General features: G+C 52.0%; 1 protein-coding gene across 18 annotated transcripts in view; it reads left to right on the top strand.

The window, feature by feature from the left end:
* tenm2a (teneurin transmembrane protein 2a) overlaps window positions 1-12,187 on the top strand; it is a 192,106-nt gene extending 179,919 nt beyond the window's left edge. For all 18 annotated transcript variants that reach the window (XM_078102044.1, XM_078102046.1, XM_078102045.1 and 15 more), the window contains 17 exons: window positions 124-373; window positions 694-714; window positions 817-1,046; window positions 2,868-3,022; window positions 3,325-3,426; window positions 3,713-3,886; window positions 4,191-4,828; window positions 5,037-5,212; window positions 6,430-6,665; window positions 6,756-7,052; window positions 7,292-7,849; window positions 7,931-8,200; window positions 8,280-8,690; window positions 8,790-8,900; window positions 8,992-9,259; window positions 9,621-9,751; window positions 9,857-12,187. In XM_078102044.1, coding sequence (XP_077958170.1) covers window positions 124-373; window positions 694-714; window positions 817-1,046; window positions 2,868-3,022; window positions 3,325-3,426; window positions 3,713-3,886; window positions 4,191-4,828; window positions 5,037-5,212; window positions 6,430-6,665; window positions 6,756-7,052; window positions 7,292-7,849; window positions 7,931-8,200; window positions 8,280-8,690; window positions 8,790-8,900; window positions 8,992-9,259; window positions 9,621-9,751; window positions 9,857-10,594 — 4,766 coding nt within the window. In that variant the 3' untranslated portion in view covers window positions 10,595-12,187. The remainder of the gene's footprint in view (window positions 1-123; window positions 374-693; window positions 715-816; window positions 1,047-2,867; window positions 3,023-3,324; window positions 3,427-3,712; window positions 3,887-4,190; window positions 4,829-5,036; window positions 5,213-6,429; window positions 6,666-6,755; window positions 7,053-7,291; window positions 7,850-7,930; window positions 8,201-8,279; window positions 8,691-8,789; window positions 8,901-8,991; window positions 9,260-9,620; window positions 9,752-9,856) is intronic.
* Window positions 12,188-12,403: the final 216 nt, after the last annotated feature.

The following is a 12,403-nucleotide window of genomic DNA, read 5'->3' on the forward strand; positions in this document are numbered from 1 at the left end:
CGTAACTTCTGGTCAGCGCCATGTGGGTGTCTAGACCAAATCCTATGAGAATCTAGCCAACATTTGTTGGCCGTGTAACTGAAATATTGACCTTCAATCTACTTATGTTTCTCTCCTATCCAGGGATCCTTCACAAGGGAAGTGGCGAGAACATCTTTGTGACGATGCAGCCCCCGGTAATCACCAGCATCATGGGAAACGGGCGGAGGCGCAGCATCTCCTGCCCCAGCTGTAACGGCCTAGCAGACGGCAACAAGCTGCTGGCGCCAGTCGCCTTGGCAATGGGCATCGACGGCAGCCTCTACGTCGGGGACCTCAACTTTGTGCGCAGGGTCTACCCGTCTATGAACACAACCGGTATCCTGGAATTAAGGTAAAATCATCATCGTGAGAAAGAAGATTGGGATTCCGAAGCTTTTTGGATGTTGCAAAATGACTGTTTCAAGAAGGGCAGGTTGGAGTAAGGAAGGACAAAGACAGGGAGAACGAATAGATGTTTTCAGTGCATTCAACGTGTAGGATCAAAATAAGGGTGAGACACTGGGGATGGCAGGATCCGCGCTACTCGGGGGGGGTCTACACACTTGGCTAAATGTTGCTGTTCACACCATGGCCAGCTTTGTGTTGCTCTCCACAGACAGTGTGAATTAATGTTGGTTTCGTTGTGCTTTTCTCTCACTTTCTTCTTTGAAGGAACAAAGATTTCAGACACAGGTAATTTAAAAAGCTTATCCTGCACATTCCAGCAACAATCGCTACTTCAAATTTAAAACTGAGCTTGTCACTGACACAATCTTCCTCTTTTTTCGACCTCAGTAACAACCCAACCCACAAGTACTTCCTGGCAGTGAATCCAGTATCCGGGGCTTTGTTCATCTCCGACACCAACTCCCGAAGAATCTACCGCGTTCACTCGCTAACGGGAGGCCGTCTGCTGTCGGACAATGCAGAGGTGGTGGCTGGGACGGGGGAACAGTGCCTGCCCTTCGACGAGCGCTGCGGTGATGGCGGCAAAGCTACCGAAGCCACTCTCATGAGTCCTAAAGGTGAGCCACTTGCAGAAAGAAAACGTCCGGAAAAACGAATCACCGGTAAATGCCGTCTTCCAAAAACGTTGGCTTTCTCCAAGTCCCGTCTTTAGACTGTGAGTGCTTGCTGCTGTTTTGTACAACTATAACTTCGACATCCTTTGGCTTTTGTACTGTTGTTTGGAGTAAACTAGGCATTTAAAGATGCCCCTTTAGGCTGCGGGAGATTGGGACATTTTAATGCAACTGATCACCAGTTGCAGCTCCAGGGAGGCGCAATAAGGCCAGAAAGACCAATAACCTTGTGACGACCTTTTGAAAGGCAGCGAGATGGCCGTAACACAGGCGAGCACTAACTTATCTGTGGTCGAGAGGTGAAATAATAGTACCAGTCATTTATTTATCGGGTTTCCAGGAAAATAAACCAGCAAGATGAGGACATGAGGGTCAGGAACAGGGATGTCGAACACAATAAACAGGACTCCTCCACTAACCAGAAAATTTACAGTTCAGCTTTTACCACTAGAAATAAACAGAAACAAAACTCCCTGTGCAGCCACGAAACAGAAAACAAGGATATTGAAAAAAATGGCAGAGAAACCCTACAAAACCTCCTCAATATGTACCAGAGCTGCCTGGGGACACGGCACCCACAGCGAACCAGAAGAGAGGAGGGACTTCTGAACAGCCGAGGAGGAGAAGGAGATATATGATCTGCTGGTCGCCTGAAGCGCCGCAGCCTTGCCAATGAGCGCCTGGAGGGACGAGGCCGGACTGAAACACACAGAGCTCTCTCCTAAAAGAAAAGAGAGGCACAATTAAGTCAGGGGACGCAACATATTGTTTAATATTGTTTAATATTACTTGCAGATTTGTTGCATGCGATTGATTGTCAATTGACGTATTAAAAGGATGAAAAGTGCTGATAAAAAAAAGAAAAAGATCCATTTTGATTTTAATTTTTTTTTGTGTCTGGGGGATATTTTTTTCTCAATGTGCCGATCGCGTGACTCAACTAAAGCAGGACAGAAACCGAAGGAGGTTATAAACCAGGTTACTCTTAAACTTATTAATGGAATGGTTTTTGTGGATCATTGGATCTGAGAACATTGTGACACCAAACTGTCAAGGATGTCACCCTGTCACATTTGCGATCACTGTGCGTGTCTGTGCGTGTGTGACTGCACATACACATGGCGTCCGTATACATCCAGTGTGTGCATGTGGGCGAGTGTTTGGGGAAGAAGATGAGACACCCTCTTACCTGTCACAGGCACACGCCAGCTTGCCCGCTCTGCCTTTTCCTCCTCCGTCTTTCTCTCCCCTTTTCTTCCTTTCCTTCCCTCGCTTACAGCGTGCCTTTCGCTGCATCCTCCATATGTCGTTGCATCTAGGAGTTATTTCGGGGCACACACCTGTCTGAATGCCTGCTGCCTGTTAAACCGACGAGGCTGACACAGCACCAGTGGCGAACGCAAACAAATTAAAATGCAGAAAAACGGAGGGAAAGGCGAAAGGGGGGTGGAGGGGTGTAGCAATAGATTACTCACTTTTCTAAAGAATCTGTTTGCACGGTTGCTCTCCGGGAGGAGCGTGAGTTCCGCTCTGCATCCCGATGACTCATCCCAAAACTAACACTTATCCAACAGTTCAGTGCTCCCTCCATCACTTTGTTCCGTCTCATTCGATGAAGCATCGAGCCATTCAGCTGTCAGGCTCGCTATCCGTTTCCGGGCGGTGGAGAGATGTGAAGTTTAATTGACTCAAAACGTCCACGGGTCACCCCGAGTTCATCGCGTTATGAGTCGTCCCTCACGGTGTTCATCTCCGCTCCGACAGGCATCGCGGTGGACAAAAACGGCCTGATGTACTTTGTGGACGCCACCATGATCCGTAAGGTGGACCAGAACGGCATCATCTCCACACTGCTAGGGGCCAACGACCTGACCGCCGTGCGGCCGCTAAGCTGCGACTCCAGCATGGACGTCAGCCAGGTACGAGCGTTTGGGGGGAGTGATGGCATGATAGATAATGATCTAGCGGCACCCTAAGTGCTGAGCCGGGGTGATTGTGTGGACTCGCGCCAGCCAGGAGGTCGGGAAGAGACTGATTTAGGGAGGGATTAAAGAGTCCACGGATAATTAATGGATCAGAGGAGGGGGGAGGGGACGGGCCTGCAGGGGGGACTGCAGTCACTTAAAAAAATGAGGAGGAGACTTGTCTGACCCTTGGCACCCTTTCAAAGCACCTCCCTGAGCATAGATGTTATCTGGTGTCTTTTGTTTCTGCGTACTAGGTGCGTCTCGAGTGGCCAACGGACTTAGCGGTCAACCCCATGGACAACTCGCTCTATGTGCTGGAAAACAACGTCATCCTACGCATCACCGAGAACCACCAGGTCTGTACCGCGAGGCCGGACCGGCCCTGCACAGCCCATGGGGGTGGCTTTGACAGGATCGTGTCCCAATTAGGCTCTCTCTGGCCAATTTAGAAGTAGCAGCTCATATTCTAGCATAGTTCCCCAGTGGTGGTAACGTAACAATTAGTGCTTAGAATATTCTACTTTCCGGACTCTTACTTCATTAGTTAAAGTTTCATCTTCAACGTCCGGCGAGCTGCCCGCTGCAGAGCATCTCTCCACGTTGGTAACATTGTGAATGCAATTTCCTCCGTTGCCCCCCCAGGTGAGCATCATCGCGGGTCGGCCCATGCATTGTCAAGTGCCCGGCATCGACTACAGCCTCAGCAAGCTGGCCATACACGCGGCCCTGGAGAGCGCCACCGCCATCGCCTTGTCCCAGACCGGCATCCTCTACATCGCCGAGACAGATGAGAAAAAGATCAACAGAGTCAGACAGGTGTGAGATTAAGGAGCGCTGAACACAAGCGGTTCGTTCTGGAGGGAGTTTGTTGGTCCTGCTTGTTGCCTGGCGAGACTCACAGCACAGCTGTCTGAGCTGTGTGGGTGTTTAAAAAGAAAAAAAGAAAAAGACATTCTCCGATTGTTTCAGATCTCCAGAGAATACATTCCGCTCAGGGATTCCCCGGTTTTGATCACTCAAAATGAATTGTGCTTTCGGTGATACGTCTCCTTTCATTGAGTCATGAGTTCTTTCAAACCTCATCATCACTCTCCCACTTCCCGTCCTTTTTTTTCTCCAGGTGAGCACGAACGGAGAAATCTCCCTCCTGGCTGGCGTCGCCTCTGACTGCGACTGCAAAAACGACGTCAACTGCAACTGCTTCTACGGCGACGAAGGCTACGCCCCCGACGGGGGCTTGAACTCCCCCGCTTCCCTGGCCGTGTCCCCGGACGGGACGCTCTTCATCGCGGACCTCAACAACATACGTATCAGAGCCGTGCGGGCCAACCGGCCGGGCCCCGCCGTCTCCAGCGCGGGCTACGGGGGGGCCGCGCAGTATGAGGTGGCGTCGCCGAGGGAACAGGAGCTGTACGTCTTCAACGGGGAGGGGCTTCACATCCAGACCATTAGCCTGGTGACCGGGGAGCCGCTCTACAACTTCACCTACGGCGCGGACGGGGAGCTGTCCACGCTGGTGGACAACTGCAACAACACGGTGAAGGTGAGACGGGACGCCCAGGGCCAGGGAGGAGGGGCCGGCCTGCTCAGGCTGGTGCTGCTGCCCGAGAACCAGGTGGTGACCCTGGGACTGGACCCCACCGGGGGGCTGCGGAGCGTGTCATCCCTGGGACAGGAGGTGGCTCTGATGGGCTACAGCGGCAACAAGGGCCTGCTGGCCACCAAAGCAGACGAGACCGGGTGGACCACGTTTTACCAGTGAGTGTGTGCTCGCAAAGCCTTTCTCACCTCTCTGAAATACACAAAAATGAAGGTTTCATTCTGTGAAACGTTGTGCTGCAGTGTGCTCGCATGGTGTGCTGCTGCCCCCCAGTGTCAGCTTTTGTGACCACACTCGCAATGATTGCGAGCTTGCCTCGTTCCCTTCGGCCAATTTCACTCACGGCGAATCGCCCCGCCTCCCCAGGTACGACAGCGAGGGCCGCCTGACCAACGTCACGTACCCCACGGGCATGGTGACCAGCCTCCACCGCGAGATCGAGCGCTCCATCAACATCGACATCGAGAGCTCCAGCAGAGACGACGACGTCACCGTCATCACCAACCTGTCCTCCGTGGAGGCCTCGTACACCGTGGTGCAAGGTATTCAAAAAGCATCCAGCCTCTCTGGTGGAGGATATGCGGCCAACTCTAATTGAAAGCCTTGTCATCTTCACTTTGTTATGTGCATGCTCCAGGAAATGATTTTTACCTCCCTTCCCCCACTCAGCTCCCTCTCGCTCCCTCACGCCGAGTAAAATGACCAATATGTGGTTGTTAATCACAGCTGGGATCATCCTGCTTTTGAATGTTATCACAGCAAAATTCATTAAGTCATGCAGCGCGAATCCTCCTCATCCCTCAAGCTCCCTCCTCACACACACACACACACACATAAGGACATACAAACACGACTCTCAAGCAGATCCCATGATCCCTCAGCTTATTTGGTCTGTTTAAAGAGGAACCAGAAGAGGTAGAATCATTTCCTCCCACTACTTGACCAGTGGCGTGGCAGTGCGAAGGCAGACCGCGGCTTACTTAAGGCTGAAAAGGCCTCGGGGAGAACAGGTTGTGGACGCAGTCACTGATCCACCTGCGCTGCGGGAGGAGAGCCGGTCACGGAGCTTTAAGTCGTTTTTCTCCGCCGCACCGTGTGGGTTTGTGCACAGCTCTCTGCTGACATGCTCACTTAACCGTCTCCCTCTCTTTCCACTCGTACTCGCTCTCTTCATTAACTCCTCCACAGTGAATTCTCGTTGGCCCCTCTAGCTCTCATTTCTCCCTCAACCCTCGCTTCGGTTTTATTACGAGGTCGTTCAGAGAGAGGGAGCAGGGGAGATTTATCTAAAAGCTGTTGCTGCCAAGTCAGTGGAAAGAGCTTCACTTGTCTGCTTGAGGCATTGTTAAAATGTGCCTGGAGCTTTATTACAAATTGGCCTTATGGATTACTGTCATTTATGGCATGGCTTCAGAGAGAGACACCATCTGATCCCCTAACCTTTTGTAAATGGAATAAAAAAGAAGAGGCCCCCCACCCCCAATCTGCCAGATATTTCTGAGCCGAAAACAATCAGACTTTAAATCACATCATTGGGGCAGGACTCGTGTCACACTTTTCCATTGTGTTTGAGAGTCATTGAAAAACAATTGTTTTTCGTTGAGAATATGTCAGAGTTGGGATGAAGACATGAATGTTTCATGGACCTGATCTGGTTCTTTGTGACATCATATTCACACTCACACACTATTAAAACCTATTTTAGTGGTCTGATCCCACCGGTTTTCCTGACCTTACAGCTGTCTGTCTCCCCCTACAGACCAGGTGAGGAACAGCTATCAGTTGTGCAACAATGGGACCCTGAGAGTGATGTACGCCAACGGGATGGGCATCAGCTTTCACACGGAGCCCCACATCCTGGCGGGCTCGGTCAGCCCTACGATCGGGCGCAGGAACATCACCCTGCCCACCGACAACGGCCTCAACTCCATCGAGTGGCGTCTGCGCAAGGAGCAGACCAAGGGCAAGGTCACCGTGTTAGGGAGGAAGCTCAGAGTGAGTGGACTGTTCGGCGAGAGACATATTTGAAAATAACAACAACGTCTCTCCGGAAATTAACCGTCCCCCGTTCGCCCCTTTCACTAGGCCCACGGTCGCAATCTTCTCTCCATTGATTTCGACCGCAACACGCGCACGGAGAAGATCTACGACGACCACCGAAAGTTCACGCTGCGCATCATGTACGACGCCCAGGGCCGTCCGGCGATGTGGCTGCCCAGCAGCAGCCTGGCGGTGGTCAACGTGTCGTACTCCACCACGGGACAGCTGGTCGGGCTGCAGAGGGGGAGCATGAGCGAGAGGACCGAGTTCGACCCGCAGGGGCGCGTCCTGTCGCGCTCATTCGTGGACGGGAAGGTGTGGAGCTACAGCTACCTCGACAAAGTAAGCATATCGACATCGTCGCCTAGGTAACAGATCTGGCCCCCGCGAAGGCAACCGCGGCAGGGAATACTAATTTCAAATTCAATTGCAGAACAGAGCGAAGTAATACATCATTTTCACAGTTCAAATTTGTCAACGGAGAGCAAATTACAGCCGGTGCTGTTTCACTGGAGGCAAGTCATCCGTGGATAACGCTGTTGTGTTAATCCGGATTGTGCCTCCCCTCTCTCTGCCTGCAGTCCATGGTGCTGCTGCTGCAGAGCCAGAGACAGTACATCTTCGAGTTCGACGCCTCAGGTCGCGTCACGGCCGTCACCATGCCCAGCGTGGCCCGACACACCATGTTCACACACGTCTCCGTCGGCTACATCCGCAACACCTACAACCCCCCGGAGAGCAACGCCTCCGTCATCCACGACTTCAGCGAGGACGGCCGCCCTCAGGCCACGCATTACCTGGGCACCGGGCGCCGCGTCCTCTACAAGTACGGCAAGCTGGCCAAGCTGGCGGAGATCGTGTACGACAGCACCGCCGTCACCTTTGGCTACGACGAGACAGCCGGCGTGCTGAAGATGGTCAACCTGCAGAGCGGGGGCTTCTCGTGCACCATCCGCTACCGCAAAATGGGGCCGCTCATCGACAAGCAGATCTACCGCTTCAGCGAGGAAGGAATGGTGAACGCGAGGTTCGACTACACCTACCACGACAACAGCTTCCGTATCGCCAGCATGAAGCCGGTCATCAGTGAGACGCCGCTGCCCGTCGACCTTTACCGATACGACGAGATCTCCGGAAAGGTGCTCGAGGGTCCAATTTGTGTTGGCTGCCAGAGGACTCGCGTTCTTTTTTTCCTAATTCTTTTCCGTCCCTTCCCACAGGTGGAGCACTTTGGAAAGTTCGGGGTCATTTACTACGACATTAATCAGATCATCACCACCGCCGTCATGACGCTGAGCAAGCACTTCGATACCCACGGTCGCATCAAGGAGGTCCAGTACGAGATCTTCCGCTCGCTGATGTACTGGATGACGGTGCAGTACGACAGCATGGGGCGGGTGGTGAAGAGAGAGCTGAAAATCGGTCCCTACGCCAACACCACCCAGTACCGCTATGATTACGACGGAGACGGCCAGCTGAGTGGCGTCAAGGTGAGTGTGGGTCGAATGTCCACAAAACATGTGATCACACTATTGAAACGTGAGACCTGACCACCGCCGCCTCATCCAGGTGAACGACTGGTCCACCTGGCGCTACAGCTACGACCTGAACGGCAACCTCCACCTGCTCAACCCGGGGAACAGCGCCCGCATCCTGCCGCTTCGCTACGACCTCAGGGACCGCATCACGCGCCTCGGAGATGTCCAGTACCGCCTGGACGAGGACGGCTACCTCAGCCAGCGCGGCGCCGACGTCTTCGACTACAACTCCAAAGGTCAGCTGCTGAGGGCCTACAACCGGGGCCCCGGCGGGTGGAGCGTGGTGTACCACTACGACGGGCTGGGCCGCCGGGTGTCCACGAGGAACAGCGTGGGGCAGCACCTTCAGTTCTTCTACGCCGACCTCAACCACCCGGCCCGGGTCACGCACATCTTCAACCACTCCAGCTCCGAGATTTCGTCGCTCTACTACGACCTGCAGGTAGGCGCGGGTGGATGAACGCGGCGATCCTTAGAGTAATACAGCTACACCCGGACGCATGATCTGAATGTAGCGGTTTTCTGTCTGTCACGTGATCAGGGGCATCTTTTCGCCATGGAGGTGAGCAGTGGAGAGGAGTACTACATAGCCTCTGACAACACCGGCACACCGCTGGCTGTCTTCAGCAGCAACGGACAGATGATCAAGCAGGTAGGAAACGTTGAATCTCACGCTGCCGCGAAAAATAAAAACGCGTGGAAAAAGGCTTCTTGAGATAATTGACGGCGCTCGCGTCCCGCAGGTGCACTACACGGCCTACGGAGAGGTGTACCTGGACTCCAACCCGGAGTTCCAGCTGGTGGTCGGCTTCCACGGAGGCCTCTACGACCCCCTGACTAAGCTGGTCCACTTCACCCAGCGGGACTACGACGTGTTGGCCGGACGCTGGACGTCGCCCGACTACAGCATCTGGCCCAAGATAGGGAAGGATCCCTCTCCGTTCAATCTGTACATGTTCAAGAACAACAACCCCCTCAGTGACATGCTGGATGTCAAAAACTACGTCACAGGTAGACGATGGGAACAGTGAACTACGTTGCATGGCGGTTTCTACACAAGCCATTCCAAACACATTTTTCTTCCAAGATCATAAGATTGAAAATGGCAGAATAGTCAGATACCCGGACAAATCACATCTCCACAAAAAGCTGATAATGTCTCTGATATCTCTATTGTGCAGAAGAAACTTTTGCTTATTAGCTTATTAGCTTATGCAAGTAAGAAATGTAGCCCAGATGACACGGTAGCAAATAGCTTTGCATGACATCAGATGTGTCGCACGAGCAAATAGCCATTCTCTTTTTATGATTTGTTTGCAGCCGTGTATATTTTACTCATTCGGCTAATTCATTTCCCCCTCGTCTTCTGTAGACGTGAAGAGCTGGCTGGTGATGTTTGGCTTCCAGCTCAGCAACATAATCCCCGGCTTCCCCCGACACTCGCTCTACTTTGTGGAGCCGCCGTACGAGCTGCAGGCCACGCAGCACTGCGAGAACGGACAGGTACCGTGCTGAGACTTGTGTGCGAATCTCAGCCCGAGGTAGTGCTTCGGTTAACGGACCAGCTTCCATTTTCACAGCAATGCAACCTTGTCTTCTCTCCCGCAGCTCATCACCGGTGTGCAACAGGCGGCCGAGCGCCACAACCAGGCCTTCATGGCCCTGGAGGGCCGGCGCCTTAACAAGGAGCACCGGAGACGCAAGGACAAGCCCGGCCACTGGTTCGGCACCAGCGTTCCCATAATAGGCCGAGGGGTGATGCTGGCCCTGAAGGAGGGCCGCGTGGTGGCCGGCGTGTCGGCCCTGGCGAGCGACGACAGCCGCAAAGTGGCCCTGGTGCTCAACGGCGCCCAGTACCTGGAAGGCACCCACTACACCCAGGAGGGGAAGGACTGCCACTACTTTGTGAAGGTGGGCTCCGCCGACAGCGACCTGCTGGCCCTGGGGCTCACCAACGGGCGCAAGTCGCTGGAGAGCGGCATCAACGTGACGGTGAGCGGCCGCTCCAGGAGGGGAGTGACCGCCGAGTTCGCGGTGCCGGCACTGGTGCTGAGCGTCCGGTACGGGCTGGCGGCGGACGTGGTGGACGAGGAGAAGGTAAGACTGTTGGAGCTGGCCAGGCAGCGGGCCTTGGCCGGAGCCTGGGCCAAGGAGCAGCAGAGGGCCAGGGACGGGAAGGGGGGCAACCGCCTGTGGACGGAGGGGGAGAGGCAGCAGCTGCTGACGGCGGGCCGCGTACAAGGCTACGACGGGTACTACGTGCTGCCGGTGGAGCAGTACCCGGAGCTGGCCGACAGCAGCAACAACATCCAGTTCCTCAGACAGAACGAGATGGGCAGGAGGTAACAGCCCCCATGCCACCGCTCTGAAGCCCCCCCCCCACACTTTCTCTTCTCCACACCCTGCTCTTTTTCTCCGACCCGACTCCCCTCGAAAACCCGTAGAGAATGAAAACCAACACACCTGGTTACTGACGCTGCAGGGACTTCAAGAAGAATTACTAGAAAACTGATTATTGTTCATTTCACTGCCGCAGGCAAGAAAATGAAAATGAAGTTTAGTCAAGCAGTTTTTTTCTCTTTTTTTTTTTTGAAAAACTTTTTTTGAAAAGCACTGAAGAACTTTAAAAACTGTTGCTTAATAAATACGGAGATTCCCCTTTTTAAAAGGGATAGTGATATTTTCCGCCCATATTTCTTGGGTCACACTGAGAGCGGGCCGGTTTAGTGAGTCGCAGTCGCGCTGGCTTCTGCTGCGGAGGCTTTCCCGTCTGAAGGCACATGGACCAAACGGGGGGGGGGGGGGGTGGCACCCACCAAACATCAAAGGAGGGTGTTGTAAGCGGCAACACACAAGGCAATGTCAAAGGTCGTCCCATCCAATGAGTTGTCTCCCTGTCTCAGGCCTCCCATCGTCTACCACGGACGAGTCCTCTGCTGCAGAGGCAGCGCACGTCCAACAAGGCGACACACACACACGTACACACACACGAAACCTAACGGCATCCTTGAAAATGGACCTTTTTAAAAAAACAAAGTGAACAAAAAAAAGTGATGGCTATATTTGTGGACAGTGGTATCACACAGCATTGTTTATTTGGAAACGGCGTGAAGAATCATATTCCTCCATATGTGTCCGACTTCACTAAGTTCAGGATGTTGCGTATATTGTGGATGCCGTAGTTTTGTACGTTTCAGTCGCGGTAGAATTGTGAGACTTTCACCAAGGCACTTCTGTACAGAACGATGACACGCACCGCTCACACAGTCATGAAAACATGCTACGTTAGTTATTTATTTTATTCTTTTTTTATTTATTTATTCTTAGTACTATATGACAATCATGAATGAGTCACCAGTTCTATTCCAAATGAACATTAATGGACAGGTTTATTTTCTTTTGTAAAATATGTAACAATTTTTGTTTTTGTATTAATTTCAGTTTGCTGCCAGGGCAAATAATAGTCACTCTCAAAAAGAATAATTTATGTAATAAAGTCTTTAAAAAAACGGTTTATACTTTAAATAAAGTCTTTAAAACTGTGAAATCTGTTTTTTCGAGCTATATTTCGATGTACAGTGTATAGATTTACCTTTATGCAGCACAGTAGAATATTGTCCAGAATATCGAGTTTTATATTTCTAAGAGGAAGTGGCTTGTAATGTGCAAAATCTTTAGCTGGTCTTACTGCTCTAGAGTTTTGTGGCACTCTAATATTCCATATCTACAATATCAATCCCGTTTGTTGTTTTTGACTGTTTTTTGGTTTGGAAGCAGAGATCATTTTCTGTCCTAGATCCCAACAGCGGTAGCAGTATGAAGAGACTCGTGCTGGATGTCATAATGTACCAAATCAGTATTATAGGATGATTCTTATACATTCACTGAAACGAGACTCTTCTGAGAACCTTATCAATAAAACATAATTGTTTACTTCAACTGAGCAGTGTCTAGTTCACTTTCATCTCATTTTCTATGTGTGTGTGTGTGTGTGCGTGTGTGTGTGTGTGTGTGTGTGTGTGTGTGTGTGTGCGTGTGTGTGTGTGTTTGAAGAAGGTTGCTGTTATTGTTTACAGTGGCAATGGCTCGCAGAAACATTATGTTGTGTTTCAAGAGTACTGGAAAAGGCTGCAGTGATTAAAACAAGCCCTTTCT

The sequence above is a fragment of the Gasterosteus aculeatus genome, chromosome 4 (genome assembly GCF_964276395.1).
Source record: "Gasterosteus aculeatus chromosome 4, fGasAcu3.hap1.1, whole genome shotgun sequence".
In the NCBI taxonomy this organism is placed as follows: domain Eukaryota; kingdom Metazoa; phylum Chordata; class Actinopteri; order Perciformes; family Gasterosteidae; genus Gasterosteus; species Gasterosteus aculeatus.